General features: G+C 41.4%; 1 protein-coding gene across 1 annotated transcript in view; it reads right to left on the bottom strand.

Moving 5' to 3' along the window:
- Nucleotides 1-889: 889 nt before the first annotated feature.
- LOC140734021 (aldo-keto reductase family 1 member B1-like) overlaps nt 890-20,978 on the bottom strand; it is a 57,131-nt gene continuing 37,042 nt past the window's right edge. The window contains exons 2-5 of the mRNA XM_073057600.1: nt 11,624-11,705; nt 8,695-8,778; nt 1,571-1,629; nt 890-1,043 (exon numbers count right to left, since the gene is read on the bottom strand). Coding sequence (XP_072913701.1) covers nt 890-1,043; nt 1,571-1,629; nt 8,695-8,778; nt 11,624-11,705 — 379 coding nt within the window. The remainder of the gene's footprint in view (nt 1,044-1,570; nt 1,630-8,694; nt 8,779-11,623; nt 11,706-20,978) is intronic.

Raw genomic sequence — 20,978 nt, 5'->3', positions numbered from 1 at the left:
ATTAAGCACTGAGCATTCAGTAATTAGATGACCAGACTTCTTGCAGTAGAAACATGGCATTCTCAGATGTAAAATTCTTAGGCAAGGGTGAGGTGGGCTACTGGTTTTAAAGATAGTGCTTGATAAGATAGGCCTGCACCCAGCATACTGTTTACAGGTAACACTGACTTTGTGGGTGAAGACATTCTCATCTTCCAATATGGCAGCTTGCTCAAGGGTTGATGCCTTTTGCTCATTTAGACAAACAGATGCAACATCAGGCAGACAGCTCTTCAATTCCTCAAGCATGAAGAGTTAACCACGTTGTTCTTTAACTCAAATAGAAATTAAACACCGCTGGTCAAGCAGACTCCCCGCCCACATCCCCGACAAACTCAACATGCTTTCCCGTCAAGCTTACTATAGCGAATAAAGTGTTGCCGACAAGACTCAGGAACCAATTCACAAGATTTCAAGAAAGCCACTCTGATCCCATCATAATCTGAGCTCTTTTCAGTGCTTGGAGTGGAGTAGGCTTCCTGGCCTTTACCCACGTTTCAGCTACTTTGAAGTGGTAGCCACACATTCAAAATGAGAGAAGTACTTCGGCATCCTTCTCTGCAAATGGAACTTACTTACAATGGCTACCTACATGAAATACAGAAGGATTTTGCTATGAGACTTCTTAAACTACAACTCCATAAGGAAACACTCATGTTCTAAATGCTGTTGGTGTTCCACGTGCCTGTCTGCTAACTGTTTCTCTTGTGGCACTATCTATCTCATTTAGCCTCAACTCAATGCCAGCCTCTGACAAAGGATAATGTTTGGCACCAGGGTGGGGTGGGGGGGGGGGTTGCGCTAGCTTAAAGAACCCCAGTGCTACCTGATGACAATTTTTATACTCCGTTCAACCATTTTCAGTGTTGGTAAGCTCAATTTTGTAATCAGAAGCCAGCTGCAAAAGTTGATCTTTTGTAAACTGCTCAAGCAGCTCCTCAGAAGGAGCTTTAATGAACACTTCAACAGATGCCATATTTAAAAGTTTCCATACACTAAAAGTACTGACAAGTATAGAGATAAGCACAAACACACAATTGTGGCATTTATTACAAAGCAACACTGTGTACGCAACACACACGAGGGCCCAGGGCGCAGCTATCTAGATACAGAATGTGGCAAATTCTGCTCTCTAGAAAATAGCCGTTAAGACCACATTTACAAAAATAAAACTAGATGTTACCACTCAAATACCAGAGTAGCATAGAATGGATTACCCACCCCAGACAAGCATCACAATTCTTCAATGGAGACTGCCAGTCATCCTAATTAACAAAACTCAGGGTACTAGTTTAGAACTTCAGGAACTAGGTACTAGGTAGAACTTCATCAAAGCCAATCATGGACCCACCACAAAAATGCCTAAAATTTAGTCACTTTAACTCACCCAACTTAACTAATTCACTTAAGCTTTCTCTCATTCCCCACCCCCCCCCCCACCACCACACACTGCAAAGTGAGTATGACTATTGAGTGCTAATCTAACCAAAAGAAGTACAGATTTAAGAATCAAATGAGCAATCCTACTTACCTTCTGAGGTGTTCTTCTAGCTCCGGCAGTTTAGATGCATCTAGGTGTATTACTGTCCTCTGCAGGATGTACAATTAATTACAGAGTTTCAAGAAACTCAAATTCTCAAATATAAACTAGTCGCACTTAGAAACAGAATAATAAACTTTTCAATCAGATGGTGGTTCTCTTGGTGGCCAAACAAAGATTTAATAGAAAAACAAAATACATTTAAGTCAGACAACCTCCTGATGAAGGGTTTCGGCCCGAAACGTCGTCACTACCTCCTCCCATAGATGCTGTCAGGCCTGCTGAGTTCTGCCAGCATTTTGGGTTTTTATTTATTTCCAGCATCTGCAGATTCACTCGTGTTGCTCTTGAACAATATGCTTCTTTCAATTTTATATCACTACATCTCAGCAAAACATGCTGAACTGTCTCTGGACTACCACAGTCACATAATCCAGTAGGATGTCTTCCTATTATCTTTAAGTAATAGTTTAGCCCACAATGCCCCAACCTAAGTCTTGTTAATTTCACCATATCTCTATGATTTAAAGAGTCTGAGACCTTTTCAACTAGCAGGTGACTAGAAAAGAAATGCCTTCCCTTTAATTCATTTTTCCAATCCTCCTGCCATTGCTTCTCTATACCTTTTTTTAATCTTACTTCTCAATTCTGCTCTGCCTAGGGGTATTCTAATTCCTACTTGCCCACTCTGTAAGGAAGACTTTGCAATGCCATCCACAATTTCATTTCCCTCCACCCCAGCATGCCCAGGTATCCATGTAAATCTGACTTCACAACCCATCTTCCCTACTCTAAACAAAACTAAGGGAATCTCAATAACTATGTCAGGACGAGCTTTTGATTTATTCCCTTTTATAGCCTCTAAGGCAGCAGCAGAATCCGAACAGATGACAACCCTGCATGGCCGAGAGTCTTCTACACACCATAAGGTCCAGAGGATTGCTAATAATTCTGTTGCAAAGACAAAAACACCATCTGAAACCTAGTGACCAATCTCAACTCCAAGTTGAGACACGTACATCCCAAATCCTGCCTTACTGCTCTCTGGGTCCACTGAGCCATCTGTAAAAATCTTCATATAAGATCCCCATTTATTATTTAAATATTCATTTACGATCGCTGTTGAAATTGCTCTGCTTCCTTGAAGCTGAAAAAGGAGGAATAGGTCTACTTCTGGTTCTGGCAAAAGCCAAAAAGGAACGGGTGGCAAACAAATTTGGTCAGCTATGTCTTCCTCAATCAGTTTCAATTTCACAACCCAGATATTAACCAAATCTAAAAATGGATATCTTTTAATTTTACTTTGGTGCTCCGATGTCTCCTGCAAAAGACATTTTGATGGACAGCTGTGATTGAAGCCATAGAACCATAGAACATGACAGCACAGAAACAGGCCTTTTGGCCCTTCTTGGCTGTGCCGAACCATTTTTCTGCCTAGTCCCACTGACCTGCACCTGGGCCATATCCCTCCAAACCCCTCTCATCCATGTACCTGTCCAAGTTTTTCTTAAATGTACAACTTCATCTGGCAGCTTTTGCCCAATACTGCAGGCCCAACTTAACTCATCTTAAATGTAGAGGTGCTTCTCCCATCTCCACCTATAATGCAGGGACTGATGTTGTTCTGAAAGCTCCACAACAGAGTCTAAGTGCTTTGGACCGCACAGTGTCTAATTTTCCATGCACTGTCGTAGCATCGGAACCATAAGCAATACAGCCATAATCAATTACTGATCTAATCATAGCTAGGTATATTAAGTACATAGTTTCCTGTCCTGCTCCCCATCACATCCAGCAATACTTCTCATAACATTTAAAACTTTCTCACACTTTCCAATTGTTTTATCTATATGAACCCTCCAAGTAAGTCTCATCAAACCAGACACCTAAAAACTTGAATACCTTGACTCTTTCTAATGGAGAATCATATAGACACAATTCGCAATCAGGAATCTTTCTTCTAAGGCCAAAAATCATATATTTGGACTTAGAAGCAGAAATCCTGAAACCCCATTTATTTGCCCAGTTTTCAACTGATCTTAAAGCCTTTTGTACCTGCTTTAATATATACCTGACGTTTCTTCCTCTTTTCCAAATTGCACCATCGTCAGCGAACAACGATTTGCCAAATCCTGTCCCTACCTGCTCAAAGACGTCGTTTATCATGACATTAAAAAGAACTGGACTAATGAAGCTTCCTTGAGGGGTACCATTATCTATTTTAACTGACTTGGAGCTTGTTCTGTCTATTCTTACTTAAATTGTCCTTTCCTTAAGAAAATCTTTGATCTAATTAAACATTCTACCTCCAATTCCTGCATCATAGAGTTTAATTAATAAACCATCCTTCCATAGTGAGTCATATGCTCTTTCAATATCTAGAAATGCACTTACCATTACTTCTCCATTTTGAAACACTTTTTTAATATCATGATCTAAAAGGGCAACAGATTCCATTGTTGATCTTCCAGTTCTAAAACCATTTTGATAGGCAGCAAAACGTCTCTTATTTTCTAAAAAAATAAACAAGTCTGTTGGTGACCATTCATTCCATAGTTTTACAAAGCTATAGGCTGATATGAACTAGGACTAGACACGTCTTTACCTGGCTTTAAAACTGGAACTACCACTGCATGCTTCCATTCTACTGGTAATTTTCCTTCTTTCCACACTGAATTAAACAAAGCTAGCATTTCTATTAATACAGAGTCATCTAAGTGCTTAAGCAATTCATAAAAGTCCATCCCTACCAGGAGAAGTGTTTGAACCTGATTGGACAGCTTCCTACAATTCCTGAAGGGAGAAAAACAAATTCATGGAGCTGTTATCATCCAAACTCCTGTCCAATTTCCAATTTTCCTTTAACATAATTTCCTTTCTCAAATCACCTGGCTCTCCAGAACTGTGTAATGCTTGGAACCCCTCTACAAACATATCAGCCTTTTCCTTGTCAGTTACAGCTTCATTATCTCCTTCCAGCAAAGCTGGGATAGATGGTTTTCTATACATCCCTGACATTCTGTGAATGATCATCCATAGCTGCTTTGTAGGTGTCTCAGGGCCCAGGGTTCCACAAAATCTTCTCCAACTTTCCCTCTTTGCATTTTTAATTACTCTCCTTGCTACTGCTCTTTCCTTTTTATACTCCATATCATTATCTAACACTGGGTACTTTCTTAATTTCCTGTAAGCTCTATTTCTGTTTCTTACTGCTGTATCACAATTTTTATTCCACCATGGAACTAATGCTCGAGCCTTAGGAACATTCCATAGCAGAATAGTCAACTGAGCAACTTTATGAATTATAGAACAGAGGGATTCACTCCACTTGTCTATGGAGCTCTTGCTATCAATCTCTTCTATTATATCTACAGCTTTCTCCTGGTACTCATCCCAACAGGCCAATGAAAAATTATACCTAGCAGCCCTCTCCTCAACTTCTACTATCAAATTTCTACCAAATCTACATAATATAGGATAGTGATCACTTCCTAGTTTGTACCTGTCCATAATAGCCTGTTATGAGTGATGAACAGACCTGATGGACAATGGGGTGAAGGGTTAACCATTCCGAACTCCCCCTCCTGAGAACCACAAACTATTACTGTTGTTATGCTGACCATGAGAAAGAGAGACGAAAAACCAGCAAGAACATCTGCGACAGATAAGAGAGAGGGGGAAATTGCTGATTAACCGTATTGTGACTCCTTTTTTTTGAATTATTTACTGTTTCACTGCAAGGACAATAGTTTGCTCATAAACATTCCTCAGTGGACTGAAGGAGTGGCCTGATTTGATGGACACAGTCATTCAGGAGTGATTGATAGCTGAGTCCCCGTGAGTAGGGATAAAAGACAGGTCTGGAGAGACACCCTTCAGACACACCAGTGGACACTGATTGAGTGTTGGAACCCACAGAAAGGTGGGGGCTTCGGAGACCGAACCAGGAGATCGGTCAGTAAAGCTCATAGTGTTAAAGCAGGGCCGGTGGGGACTTGTGTGTGTGTCCACTCATACCAGAGTGACAAGTCCACCATAGAAGAACGGTCTAGCAGAAGACCAGAGGGGTCATAACTGAATGGCCACAACGATACGACGGATTAAAAAAGCAAAGGAAGGTTTGGCTGCTGTAGCTGTTACATATCTCTCTCTCTCTCTCTCTCTCTCTCTCTCTCTCTCTCTCTCTCTCTCTCTCTCTCTCTCCAACGATTACAACTCAACAAGCATAACTACCTCAACACTCATGAACTGAACTGAACTTTATATTCTATGACAATTTATTTACCCCTAGACATCGATAGAGCTTGTTTATTATTGATTATTATTATTATTCCTACACTTTTAGGTTTATTTCTGCTACCTTGTGTTATATGTATATTTGCATTATTGATATGGTTTTGCTTATTTTTATTAATATACACCTTTAAATATAGTACCACCAGACTCCAACGAATACTTCTATCTCTGCTGGTCTGACACCCAGTTACGGGGTACGTAACAAGCCCAGTCCCCAATCCTGGCTAAGTTTGAGGAACTGATTGATAAGTCTAAGTGACTACAAGTATTCTTTACAATATTAAATCTTGTAGGACTTCCATCGTTTAGAAGTACCACGTTGTATTTATCTAGAATCTCCTCTACCACCGCTCCATTACTATCTTTACTTTCACTACCCCACATAGGATTATGGACATTGAAATCTCCAACCCAGATTACTGGGGATCTCGCCTTATTCATAATTCCATCAAAATCTGATAACATCATATTACATGGATTACAGAAGTTAATCAAAGTTGTTTGACCACGAGGGCGCCAAACTTGCACAGCCACAATTTCAAGGTTAGATTTAAAATCAAGTCTTTTAAACTGAAGTCCTGTTTTTATGAAAGTTGCGCACCCTGCACCAGATTTACCCGTTCCGTCAGCTCTCAATCTATCATAACTAGGGATCACAAAATCTAAATGAGGCTTTAACCTCATCAAATCAGGCTTATCTTTAAAAATCCCAACAAACCTTTTAAATTCTTAACCATTTGCAATTAAGCTTCTTGCATTCCATTGTAATATTAATAACATCCAAATACTAATTATCGGCTTCTTCATCCACATAAAGCTCTTCCATACTCTCTGACCCTGACAACTGGGAAGTATTCAGTGATCATCTGTCTGTCATATACTCAGGTAATCTTTCTGGTAAAACCTATTTCATATCAAGGAATCTCTCTGCAGCTCCAACAATTACTTTATCATATCCGACCTCTCGGTTGCAGTTTTAGCCCCGACAACAACAAACACCAAAAAAGACTCTTTAGTCATCAACAACATGTCTGAAGGAACCCATAATTGGAGAACATAGAGTGTGCTGACTCCCCATCATTCCAATCTTTTCTTTGCTTATCCTTTGCTCTCTATTAACTTCCTTTACTGCCTCAGCACATGATATTTTTTGTTGGTTACTAACAACCTGAATCTGCTTTGCCTTAATAAAATACTCACATCTTCTGAACGCCGCTACGTGGTCCCCTCCACAGTTACTGCATTTCAGTGCCGCTGCCTTACACACTTTAATATCGTGATCCTCTCGTCATTTCACACGTCTTCTTTTACCTTGACACGAACCAGCAACGTGTCCAAATCTATGGCAATTATGACAGCGCAAGGGAGGTCTAATATATTCTCTAACTTGATAAGACGTGCTCCCAAGATAGACTCTAGTTGGAAGAACATCACCTGCAAAAACCTGTAGGACAGGAGAATCCCAATCACCTCCTTTTCTCAATTTTAATCGCTTAGCTTCAATCACTCAACCACCTTTAATATTGTCCAAAATTTCGTTTTCAGTCACGCCAGACCAAATACCATACACTACCCCCCCCCCCCCCCCCCCACTCCCTTCCTTTCTTTCGGAGTAATACACTCCACTTTCACAACCAATTTTCCCACCGTTTTAGCACTGCTATATTCCAACTTTGCAACATCTTTGCAACAAATTTTCAGCAATCCATTATACAAAATCTTGGCCTGGAATCCTTTACCTATTTGGTTCCCTAATGCTGCTGCCACTTTCAAAGGATTAAGGGCTCTAAATCCTCCTTCCCCTTCCTTCTGACCTTTAATTTTACACAGAACTATAAATTCCTCCAAGTCACCCATTTTCCTCAACTTGTTGTCCCCTGTTACATCGGGTCTTTCACTTGATGCACCTCTTTTTTGGCTCCCCTTACTTCTGGAGTATTCCACAGTCTCCTTCCCCCACTCCCCCCTTTGCTGCCAGAGGCTACAAACCAACCCTTTCAAACTACGAGGCTGAATAAAGGGGAAGAAATAAATTAATAAAATTAAACAAACTGGCCAACCAAAAGTGAGGAAAACCACCACTGATCAAACATGAATCACTTGCTCCAGCGCCAGCTCGCTTTGGCTGTCAAAAACCCACCGCCGACCCTGAGGTGTACTAGACAAGAAGCGACTTTAAAAGCAAAACTTCAGGAAGCATAAGCCATCAGCCTATGGTCATGCAGTTCTGAAATGTTTACCCTGTCAGAGAACGTCTGTACCCAGGAATACAGTGAAAACAATGGAGTGACCCATAGGAAAAACTGATTTCCTCACTTTAGCTGGAACACATTCCCTCTCTAACCAGCATACTTGTGCACTAGCTAACTTAACAGCACTCAAACAACCACACTCACCCAGCAGCAGTTGTACCAAAAAGAAGAAAAATGGCTAAACAACAGCACACCACAAGAGAACATAAAAGGCCTGTACTCTTCAAAAATCTTGGGGGCAAACAAATTCATTGCATCTTTTCAAAATAAAAAAGTCGGACAAGCCCCAATTATGTTACAACCTCTACTCTCAGGAAGTAACACAGATGTCAGGCCACAACAAGAATTACAAAAAATATTTATTAAATTAAAGGGGGAGAAAAAAGGGTGATGTAGTGCTGGCTGCAGAATATAAGAGAGAAAGTGGGTGTGGTCTTGCTTTTAAGTAGTTCTCAGCAGGTTGAAGCAATGGAAGGGTAGTTGAAGGTGTCCCAGGGAACTGCAACACAGGTTAAGAGGAAACAGGCCAGGAAATGTACAGAACACAATACCTCAAATCTTACTTACCTGAAAGTTTTTCTTAATTCGTTCTGGAGTGACAGACTTTGGAATTACAACCAGCCTTCTTTGAACCTGGAACCGGATCAACACCTGAAATCAAATCTTCTATAGTTAAAGCCAATAGCCTGCTGTAGAACATTAATGACAATTGCAGATTTGCTACTTAAGTGTAGAGTGGATTTTATTGCCCAAATGTTTTGGAATCCCCACCATGTGATTTATGTGCAGAAGTGAGATTCCAAATGAAGTGACAGACAAACCTCGATTTCCTATACTGAAAGGAAACTACCCAGGTCACAGAGGCTGCTGCTGAACTGTCGTGTTGGAAATGCCTTTTAACACGAGGGCCTGTACACAAGAACTCCAAATTTGCCATTCAGCCCCCAAAATCCCTTTGGATAGTAGGACACCACAATATAACAAAATTAAGAACTATGAAAGCATTGTTAACATAAGGTTGTGCATCCATCCATTGGGCAAAAAGCAGCTTTAGTCAAGGTCCTGAGCACATTGCTGACAACTATAGGACAGAACCTACCCGTTTATGGCTCAGAACACCAAAACTGCCAAGCACAGCACTGAAACTGGTAGTTTCTGTAAAGAAACATGTTACATGCTAAATTAAAGAACAGATTTCCATCCTTCCAAACTTTTTACATCAATAGGTAAGGTACTGGAAGGAGAATAAACACTCACCCAACCTATCCAACCAATTATGAAACTCTTCTTTAGTGAACTGAGCAGAATGAGATTTGAATTATGGCTTTTATAAATGAATAATCATAAAATATTAAAGAAAATCAAGATTCAGTTCTTCGGAAGTTAATATTTTGAACTAGAAGTCACAAAGCAAATACATCAAAAAGTCTCAAACAGTGGATTCTGCTTAATCGGGCCATCAGTTAATAGGGGAAGCCACTACTTTCGGACAACACTTAAAGAATGAAAACTATCTCAAGAAAATAGCCAAGATTCCCTTCATTTATTTGGGACACAATGCCACTTATTTAGGCAGGAAGCAGTTAGTCATTGGCGCTTGTGTCACTGTTAGACTTCACCATGCTTTTGTTATGTTATCCATTTGAATGGACACAGATTCAAATAGCAGCAATTTTTCATAATTTGCTTTTTAATTTTGTCTTTAAAAAAGTTTCAAACTCTTGCCAAGATGGCACAAACAGATTGGTCACTAACTGGGAAAAAAATTACCTAGACCAAATTAAAACCCATCCAGCCAACACCACTCATCGTTGGCTGGCAGAGATAACTGAGTGCCGAGAGTGACTATTGCATGGTTGATAGATCAGCAAGATAAACTGTAATGATGGGCATAACACAAAGAACAGGGAGCATTCCAAAAATAATGTGTGAAGAATCCAGGTGTTGGAGGCCCTCACTATTTTTCCATTTTAACTGGAAAAGATGTGCATGTCGATTGGACCAATGTTAAAAACAAGCCAGAGGGAGTAGCTAAGAAGCTGGGTCACAAAGAATTTAAAGGAACAGATGGCTGGTTGCCAAATGGAATGTCAGCACATTAAATTAAAGCACATGGCAAGAAAGGTAGTGCTGATGCTGCAAGGTGTAGAAACATTGAAATCTACAAACCTCTTAATTCAATAATTTTATGTAGACAATATCTGCAATGACAATGAAATAGTTCTTTATAGTGCCACAGTGGTCGATTCAGTACAAACATGCAACACTATCAGGTTCAAAGAAAGCAATGGATCATAACTGTTCTTCAAATATCAGGAACTGATAAAAACAAATTGTTGATTTTTGGGAAAAGCATTAAACCTCAGTCATTTAGGAGGCTAAGAGTGGATAGTTTCCCAATTAGTATGCTAATCAGAATGTGTGGATGACTTCCAAAATTTAAGAAATGGTTGATGAGTTGGGATTTGGAGCTACAGCAGAAATTAAATAAAATTCTGCTTGTTGACAAATGCGCAAAACAGCCCAATGTAGAATGTTTGAGAAACAGCCATCTGGAATTTGATGTCAATACAACATCCCTGGTGCAGCCAATAGATATGTGAATCAAAAAATTTGAAGTTGATTTATAGAAAGTTGGTGAACACATTCTCAAAGAATTTGAAGAAAATCAATGACATCTTCAACAGCCAAGGAAGTGAGTGCAAAGTTTAACCTTTTACAGGCAGTACAATATTTCAATAAAAGTTAAAAAGAAATAAGCAGCAAGACAATTCAGAACTGTTTTGCTCACTGTAGTTTCAAGTGTTCAGGCTTAGAGATGCCAGAAATAACCAGGAGTGAAAAGGAAATGATTTCACTACTTCATCAAGTTAGAAACTACAATGAATTTGAAGGCGTCAACAATCATCTTGAATGTTCTAATGAAAATAAAGATTTGGAGGATGCAATCATTGAAAGCATTATATTGGAACATCAAGTGGGGAACATGAAGACTAGGAAAGTGATGAGAATGACACAATTGAACCTGAGCTTGACTACACAGAATGCCAGGAAATTACTGGATTACAACACTGCTTCATGCAGGTAGACAATGAAGACAGTCCATTTGCTGCACAGGTGTTTGCACTGATTCTGTTCATCAACAGTCAAAAGAACATGTCAATGTACACTTCACAAATTCCTCCATCATAACCTTTACAAACAAAGTTTTAAGGTACTGTGATAGTAGCGGTAGTGTTTTAATTTGCTCTGTATTTCATTTTAACTGAAAAGAAAAATTGTATTTAACGGTACTTGGTCTTTTTAGTACCTCTATCTATTTCCATGAAACTTCAGCCAACTGGGGCAGCCACTCAACTGGGCCAAAATGTACTGGTCTCAATGTGTCCCACTGTATTTGAAATAAAATTATAGTACATACAGTACAGCTACATGTAATGAACCAAAAAGCTAGAATATGACACTGCCGCAGAAATTTAACAAGAAAAGTTCCTACTTGTGCTACTGATTTCTTATGACGCTGTGCTATTTCCTGAAGCTTAGGATCCTCAAGGAGATTGGGTTCATCTGGCTTTGCCCTGAAATTAATGAAAGGAAATGGAATTACTTGTGCAAAGTCTCCAAAGAAGAACTTCCAGCTGCATGATTTTCCATTAGTAGGCAGTGCAGATTTTTAAAAAATAAAATACGTGTTATAAATGACTTCTCACCAGTCATAGTTTAATTATTGTTTCACTCATTAAATGTGATACATTTTTTGATTAAGATGTTTCATACTCATTTGCATTCCAGGGTCCTGTTATCTCATATAACACTTTAATGCAGGTACATCCAGCAAAAATCATCTTGTAAACTAAATTCAGAATCCCTAACATGTTTTCAGAAGAACACAAGAGTGGCACCCAATCGTCTCTCATACCTGCTCCTCAACTCACTTGTATTAAGTTCATCCTTTTCTGCATGATCCCATAACCTTTAATTTCCCATTACAGTATCCAAAAATTCATCCAACCTCAGTAAATGTAATGGTATAGTATTATTTGTGAAATTTCCGCTAAGCATGAGGAAAGGACTTCCCTGTAGCATATGTTGCAGAAAGTGGCTGTCAAACAAACTGAGAAAGCTCAGAATAAGGCGATACAAGTCAAGAAGCCTGGGTGACGTAAGCAGCACAGAGGACACAATTCTGCAGGGCAAAGGCAGTAAGCATTCAATGTGATGTGCATTGGTACCAGTGGCATGGAGAATGGCAGATTAGGAAAGTTAATGAGGATCTCAAAATCAGTGCTCTAAATTCCTCACTGTACATCAGTGAGCAAAGAATGAGAAAGACAAGGCAGATTAATGGATGGCTATTGATATGTTAGATTTATTAATAAGGGAATTTTTTAAAGTGGTGGACACAACTGAGCATATCAGTCTTGCAGCTGTCACAACTGGAACAGATGCCCTTGTGAGGCTCATTGGGTTAGAGGGGCCGAGTCATGTCCAAAGGATTAGAGGGGTTTAAAATAGTGGGAATATAGTACAGATTAAGGTAACTCAGTACGGGAGAGAAGTAATTTTTGTTAAGTGCAGAATTTATTCAAGTAAGCTCAAAGAAACAAGTAACTATTCCTGTTACCATTTCGTGTTCTTATAAAAATAACCAAATAATGTTTTCACATGACTGGTGTATTCAAGAAGCCAAGTAGTGAAAGTGTAATGGAGGAACAAATTTACACTCATGACTGTGCAGATTCTGTTCCAACTACAAGTTTGCAAATGACACCATGCCCCAACAACAAGTCAGCGTACAAGAAGGAAAGGATGGATAGTAATGTGTTTTCTCCCAAGTCAGGAAGACAAAAGAATATGTCATTGACTTCAGGAAGGGGGCTGTGTAAATGTTCCTGTCTGTCAACCATGTGTTCTAGGAGGGAACATGACCAATAGCCTATCCTAGCCTAATCACAGGCAAAAAGCATACCAACAACTACTTCATCAGGAGGTGAAAGAAATCTGGCATGTCCCCATCAATCCTCAGCAATTTTTAATTGCTGGACCATAGAGAGCATCCTAGCTGGATGCATCACAGACTAGGACAGAATAGATGCAGTACATGACAGCTTAGAAAAATCAGAGTGGTGGACACAGCTGAGCATATCAGAAACTAGCCTCCCCCCCCCCCCCATGGACCCTGTCTACACTTCTCACTGCCTCAATAAAGCAGCCCACTAATCAAAGATCACACCCACTCTAGACATTCTTCTCCCCTCTCCCATCAGCCAAAAGATAGCACAGGCCTGAAAGCACGTACCAGTGTCAAGGACAGCATTTACCCTGCTCCTGTAAAGACTATTAAATAGTTCCCTAGGGGAGAGTTTAAAATAGAATTGCTGGGGGGTGGGAACTGAACTGAAGTGAAGGAGGAAGAGGCAGCTGGCTCACAAATAGAGAAAGCTTGGAGACGGTGCAGGAGGGATGATAGGCAGGTGATAGAGAAGGGACTCATTCAGACCAATGGTTTGAGGTGTGTCTATTTTAATGCAAGGAGTATCATGAACAAAGCAGATAACCTAGAGTGTGGATCAGTTCTTGGAGCTATGATGTTGTAGCCATTACAGAGACTTGGATGGCTCGGGAAGGAATGGTTACTTCAAGTGTCAGGCTTTCGATGTTTCAGAAAGGACAGGGAGGGGGGCAAAAGAGGTGGGGGCATGGCACTGTGGCAGAGATAGTGTCACGGCTGCAGAAAAGGAGGAAGTTATGGAGGGAATGTCTACAGAATCTCTGTGGGTAGAAGTTAGGAACAGGAAGGGGCAAATAACTCTACTGGGTGTTTTTTTTGTAGAGCACACAATAGTAACAGGGACATTGAGGAGCAGATAGGGAGACAGATCCTGGAAAGGTGTAATAATAACGGGGATGTTGTGGTTGGAGATTTTAATTTCCCAAATATCGAATGGCATCTCCCTAGAGCGAGGGGTTTAAATGGGGTGGAGTTTGTTAGGTGTGTTCAGGAAGGTTTCCTGACACAGTATGCAGATAAGCCTATAAGAGGAGAGGCTGTACTTGATCTGGTATTGAGAAATGAACCTGGTCAGGTGTCAGATCTCTCAGTGGGAGAGCATTTTGGAGATCACAATTCTATCTCCTTTACCATAGCATTCGAGAGGTATAGGAAGAGACAAGTTAGGAGAGTGTTTAACTGGAGTAAGGAAATATCAGGCAATCAGGCAGGAATGGAAGCATAAATTGGGAACAGATGTTCTCAGGGAAATGTACGGGAGAAATGTGGCAAATGTTCGTGGATATTTGCATGGAGTTCTGCATAGGTTTGTTCCAATGAGACAGGGAAAGGATGGTAGGGTACAGGAACTGTGGTGTACAAAGGCTGTTGTAAATCTAGTCAAGATGAAAAGAAGAGCTTATGAAAGGTTCAAAAAGTTAGGTAATGATAGAGATCTAGAAGATTATAAAGCTAACAGGAAGGAGCTTAAGAATGAAATTACAAGAGCCAGAAGGGGCCTTGAGAAGACCTTGGTGAAAACCCTAAGGCATTCTACAAGTATGTGAAGAGCAAGAGGATAAGATGTAAGAGAATTGGACCAATCAAGTGTGACAGTGGAAAAGTGTGTATTTGGAGCCGGAGGAGATAGCAGAGGTACTTAATGAATACTTTGTTTCAGTATTCACTACTGAAAAGGATCTTTGTGATTGTAAGGTGACTTACAGCGGACTGAAAAGCTTGAGCATGTAGATATTAAGGAAGAGGATATGCTGGAGTTTTTGGAAAGCATCAAGTTGGATAAGTCACCAGAGTGGATGGGATGTACCCTAGGCAACTGTGGGAGGCAAGGGAGGAGATTGCTGAGCCTCTGGCAATGATCTTTGTATCATCAATGGGGACAGGAGAGGTTCCGGAGGACTGGAGGGTTGCGGATGTTGTTCCCTTATTCAAGAAAGGGAGTAGAGATAGCCCAGGAAATTATAGACCATTGAGTCTTACTTCAGTGGTTGGCAAGTTGATGGAGAAGATCCTGAGAGGCAGGATTTATGAACATTTGGAAAGGTATAATATGATTAGGAATAATCAGCATGGCTTTGTAAAGGGCAGGTCATGCCTTACGAGCCTGATTGAATTTTTTAGGATGTGACTAAACACATTGATGAAGGTAGAGCAGTAGATGTAGTGTATATGGATTTCAGCAAGGCATTTGATAAGGTACCCCATGCAAGGCTTATTGAGAAAGTAAGGAGGCATGGGATCCAAGGGGATATTGCTTTGTGGATCCAGAACTGGCTTGCCCACAGAAGGCAAAGAGCGGTTGTAGACGGGTCATATTCTGCATGGAGGTTGGTGACCAGTGGTGTGTCTCAGGGATCTGTTCTGAAGCCCCTACTCTTCATGATTTATATAAATGACCTGGATGAGGAAGTGGAGGGATAGGTTAGTAAATTTGCTGATGACACAAAGGTTGGGGGTGTTGTGGATAGTGTGGAGGGCTGTCAGAGGTTACAGCGGGACACTGATAGGATGCAAAACTGGGCTGAGAAGTGACAGATGGAGTTCAACCCAGATAAGTGTGAGGTGGTTCATTTTGGTAGGTCAAATATGACAGCAGAATATAATGGTAAGACTCTTGGCAGTGTGGAGGATCAGAGGGATCTTGGGGTCTGAGTCCATAGGGCACTCAAAGCTGCTGTGCAGGTTGACTCTGTGATTAAGAAGGCATACAGTGCATTGGCCTTCATTAAATGTGGGATTGAGTTTAAGAGCTGAGAGGTAATGTTGCAGCTATATAGGACCCTGTTCAGACCCCACTTGGAGTACTGTGCTCAGTTCTGGTCGCCTCACTATAGGAAGTATGTGGAAACCATAGAAAGGGTACAGAGGAGATTTACAAGGATGTTGCCTGGATTGGGGAGCATGCCTTATGAAAATAGGTTGAGTGAACTCGGCCTTTTCTCCTTGGAGCGATGGAGGATGAGAGGTGACCTGATGGAGGTGTATAAGATGATGAGAGGCATTAATCATTTGGATAATCAGAGACTTTTTCCCAGGGCTGAACTGGCTAACATGAGAGGGCACAATTTTAAGGTACTTGGGTAGGTACAGAGGAGATGTTAGGGGTAAATTGTTTTTTTTACAAGCAGAGAGTGGTGAGTGCATGGAATGGTCTGCCAGCGACAGTGGTGGAGGCGGATATGATAGGGTCTTTTAAGAGACTCCTGGATGGGTACATGGAGCTTAGAAAAATAGAGGGACATGTTCAGCACACCTTTGTGGGCCGAAGGGTCTGTGTTGTGCTGTAGATTTTTTATGTTTCTATAAAATAAACTTGACTTCACAATCTACCTCATTATGATCTTGCACCTCATTGTCTACCCTACACTTTCTCTCCAGCTGTTACTTTATTCTGCATTTTGTATTGTTTTACATTGTTCTTCCTCAAATTGATCTGTATGATTAGTATGCAAGACAAGTTTTCCACTGTATCTCAGTATAAGTGACAGTAATATGTGTGCAAAAATTGTAGCATGGTTTAAAAAAAGTTCAGGGATCAATTACTCAAAAAATCATTGTCTAATAAGAGCAAAGCAGAGAATATTTTTGTAAATACATCATTATAATTCTTAATGTACCAAGGGGAAAAAATTCAATGGATGATCAGGTTTTGAAGAATATGGCAAATCAGGTAGACAAAGTGTCAGGTAGCCACATGGGAAACAGTAACATAGAAACATAGAAAACCCACAGCACAATACAGGCCCTTCGGCCCACAAAGTTGTGCTGAACATGTCCCTACCTTAGAAATTACTAGGCTTACATGTAGCCCTCTATTTTTCTAAGCTCCATGTACCTATCCAAAAGTCCCTTAAAAGATCCTATTGTATCTGCCCCCACCACTGTTGCCAGCAGCCCATTCTACGCACTCACCACTCTGAGTAAAAAACTTAATCCTAGGATCTCCTCTGTACCTACACCCCAGCACCTTAAACCTGGGTCCTTGTGGCAAACATTCCAGCCCTGGGAAAAAGCCTCTGACTATCCACACGATCAATGCCTCTCATCATCTTATACACCTCTATCAGGTCACCCCTCATTCTCCGTCGCTCCAAGCAGAAAAGGCCGAGTTCACTCAACCTATTCTCATTAAGGCATGCTCTCCAATCCAGGCAACATCCTTGTAAATCTCCTCTGCACCCTTTCTATGGCTTCCACATCCTTCCTGTAGTGAGGCGACCAGAACTGAGCACGGTACTCCAAGTGGGGTCTGACCAGGGTCCTATATAGCTGCAACATTACCTCTTGGCTCCTAAATTCAATTCCACAATTGATGAAGGCCAATACACCGTATGCCTTCTTAACCACTGAGTCAACCTGCGCAGCTGCTTTGAATGTACTATAGACTCGGACCCCAAGATCCCTCTGATCCTCCACACTGCCAAGAGTCTTACCACTAATACTACATTCTGCCATCTTATTTGCCCTACCAAAGTGAACTACTTCACACTTATCTGGGTTGAACTCCATCTGCCACTTCTCAGCCCAGTTTTGCATCCTATCAATCTCCTGCTGTAACCTCTGACAGCCCTCCACACTATCCACAACACCTCCAACCTTTGGGTCATCAGCAAAGTTGCTAACCCATCCCTCCACTTCCTCATCCAGGTCATTTATAAAAATCACGAAGAGCAAGGATCCCAGAACAGATCCCTGAGGCCCTCCACTGGTCACTGACCTCCATGCAGAATATGACCCGTCTACAACCACTCTTTGCCTTTTGTGGGCAAGCCAGTTCTGGATCCACAAAGCAATATCCCCTTGGATCCCATGCCTCCTTACTTTCTCAATAAGTCTTGCATGGGGTACCTTATCAAATGCTTTGCTGAAATCCATATACACTACATCTACTACTCTTCCTTCATCAATATGTTTAGTCACATCCTCAAAAACTTTAATCAGGCTCGTAAGGCACGACCTGCCTTTGACAAAGCCATGCTGATTATTCCTAATCATATTATACCTCTCCAAATGTTCATAAATCCTGCCTCTTGGGATCTTCTCCATCAACTTAACAACCACTGAAGTAAGACTCACTGGTCTATAATTTCCTGGGCTATCACTACTCCCTTTCTTGAATAAAGGAACAACATCCACAACCCTCCAATCCCCCGGAACCTCTCCCGTCCCCATTGATGATGCAAAGGTCATTGCCAGAGGCTCAGCAATCTCCTCCCTTGCCTCCCACAGTAGCCTAGGGTACATCTCATCCGATCCCAGCGACTTATCCAACTTGATGCTTTCCAAAAGCTCCAGCACATCCTCTTTCTTAATATCTACATGCTCAAGCTTTTCAGTCTGCTGCAAGTCATCACTACAATCACTAAGATCCTTTTCCATAGTGAATAGTGAAGTAAAGTATTCATTAAGTACCTCTGCTATTTCCTCTGGTTCCATACATACTTTTCCACTGTCATACATGATAGGTCCTATTCTTTCACGTCTTACCGTCTTGCTCTTCATATACTTGTAGAATGCCTTGGGGTTTTCCTTAATCTTGCCCGCCAAAGCCTTCTCATGGCCCCTTCTGGCTCTCCTAATTCCCTTCTTGAACTCCTTCCTATTAGCCTTATAATCTTCTAGATCTTGTGGTCATTAGAAGAGCTAGCCAATGAGCCAAGCTTGTATTAAAGCCCGATGAGAGGGTTGCAGTACAAATTACATTTTCTAATGCATTGAAGCAGTTTATTCAAGTGTAGGTACCTCCAACACAACTATCACCATATAACCTCTGGTACTAAATTCTTGTACACTTGACCTTTCTGTATCTGATTTGTCTTTTGAATTCAAACTGCAATATTCCTGATTCTGATTGAGCTTTGTGAATTTAATCCGAAAATGATTAATGAAAAAATAACAGGGTTGTTATCATGGGTGACTTTAACTTCTCTAATATTGATTGGCACCTAATTAGTGCCAATGGTTTAGATGGGCCAGAGTTTGTAAGTGTGTCCAGGATGGATTCCTGTCACAGTATGTTGTCAAGCCAACTAGGGGGAATGCCATACTAGATCTAGTATTAGGTAACGAACCAGGTCAGGCCTCAGATCTGTCAGTGGGTGAGCATCTGGGGGACAGTGACCACTGCTTCCTGGCCTTTAGCATTATCATGGAAAAGGATAGAATCAGAGAGGACAGGAAAATTTTTAATTGGGGAAGGGCAAATTATGAGGCTATAAGGCTAGAACTTGCAGATGGGAACTGGGATGATGTTTTTGCGGGGAAATGTACTACGGACATGTGGTCGATGTTTAGGGATCTCTTGCAGGATATTAGGGATAAATTTGTCCTGGTGAGGAAGACAAAGAATGGTAGGGTGAAGGAACCATGGGTGACAAGTGAGGTGGAAAATCTAGTCAGGTGGAAGAAGGCAGCATACATGAGGTTTAGGAAGCAAGGATCAGATGGGTCTATTGAGGAATATAGGGTAGCAAGAAAGGAGCTTAAGAAGGGGCTGAGGAGAGCAAGAGGGGGCATGAGAAGACCTTGGTAAGTAGGGCAAAGGAAAACCTCAAGGCATTCTTCAATTATGTGAAGAACAAAAGGATGACAGGAGTGAAGGTAGGACCAATTAGAGACAAAGGTGGGAAGATGTGCCTGGAGGCTGTGGAAGTGAGCGAGGTTCTCAATGAATACTTCTCTTCGGTATTCACCAATGAGAGAGAACTTGATGATGGTGAGGACAATATGAGTGAGGTTGGTGTTCTGGAGCATGTTGATATTAAGGGAGAGGAGGTGTTGGAGTTGTTAAAATACATTAGGACAGATAAGTCCCCGGAGCCTGACGGAATATTCCCCAGGCTGCTCCATGAGGCGGGGGAAGAGATTGCTGAGCCTCTGACTAGGATCTTTATGTTCTTGTTGTCCACGGGAATGGTACCAGAGGATTGGAGGGAGGTGAATGTTGTCCCCTTGTTCAAAAAAGGTAGTAGGGATAGGCCGGGTAATTATAGACCAGTGAGCCTTATGTCTGTGGTGGGAAAGCTGTTGGAAAAGATTCTTAGAGATAGGATCTATGGGCATTTAGAGAATCATGGTCTGATCAGGGACAGTCAGCATGGCTTTGTGAAGGGCAGATCGTGTCTAACAAGCATGTTAGAGTTCTTTGAGGAGGTGACCAGGCATATAGATGAGGGTAGTGCAGTGGATGTGATCTACATGGATTTTAGTAAGGCATTTGACAAGGTTCCACATGGTAGGCTTATTCAGAAAGTCAGAAGACATGGGATCCAGGGAAATTTGGCCAGGTGGATTCAGAATTGGCTTGTCTGCAGAAAGCAGAGGGTCGTGGTGGAGGGAGTACATTCAGATTGGAGGGTTGTGACGAGTGGTGTCTCAAAAGATCAGTTCTGGGACCCCTACTTTTCGTGATTTTTATTAATGACCTGGATGTGGGGGTAGAAGGGTGGGTTGGCAAGTTTGCAGATGACACAAAGGTTGGTGCTGTTGTGGATAGTGTAGAGGGTTGTCGAAAATTACAGAGAGAGATTGATAGGATGCAGGAGTGGGCTGAGAAGTGGCAGATGGAGTTCAACCCCGAGAAGTGTGAGGTGGTACACTTTGGAAGGACAAACTCCAAGGCAGAGTACAAAGAAAATGGCAGGATACTTGGTAGTGTGGAGGAGCAGAGGGATCGGAGGTAAATGTCCACAGATCCCTGAAAGTTGCCTCACAGGTAGATAGGGTAGTTAAGAAAGCTTATGGGGTGTTAGCTTTCATAAGTCGAGGGATAGAGTTTAAGAGTCGTGAGGTAATGATGCAGTTCTATAAAACTCTGGTTAGGCCACACTTGGAGTACTGT

The sequence above is a fragment of the Hemitrygon akajei genome, chromosome 10 (genome assembly GCF_048418815.1).
Source record: "Hemitrygon akajei chromosome 10, sHemAka1.3, whole genome shotgun sequence".
NCBI classification, from domain to species: domain Eukaryota; kingdom Metazoa; phylum Chordata; class Chondrichthyes; order Myliobatiformes; family Dasyatidae; genus Hemitrygon; species Hemitrygon akajei.
Note: the sequence above shows the minus strand (reverse complement) of the source record. Positions and strands in the feature narration are given on the sequence as shown.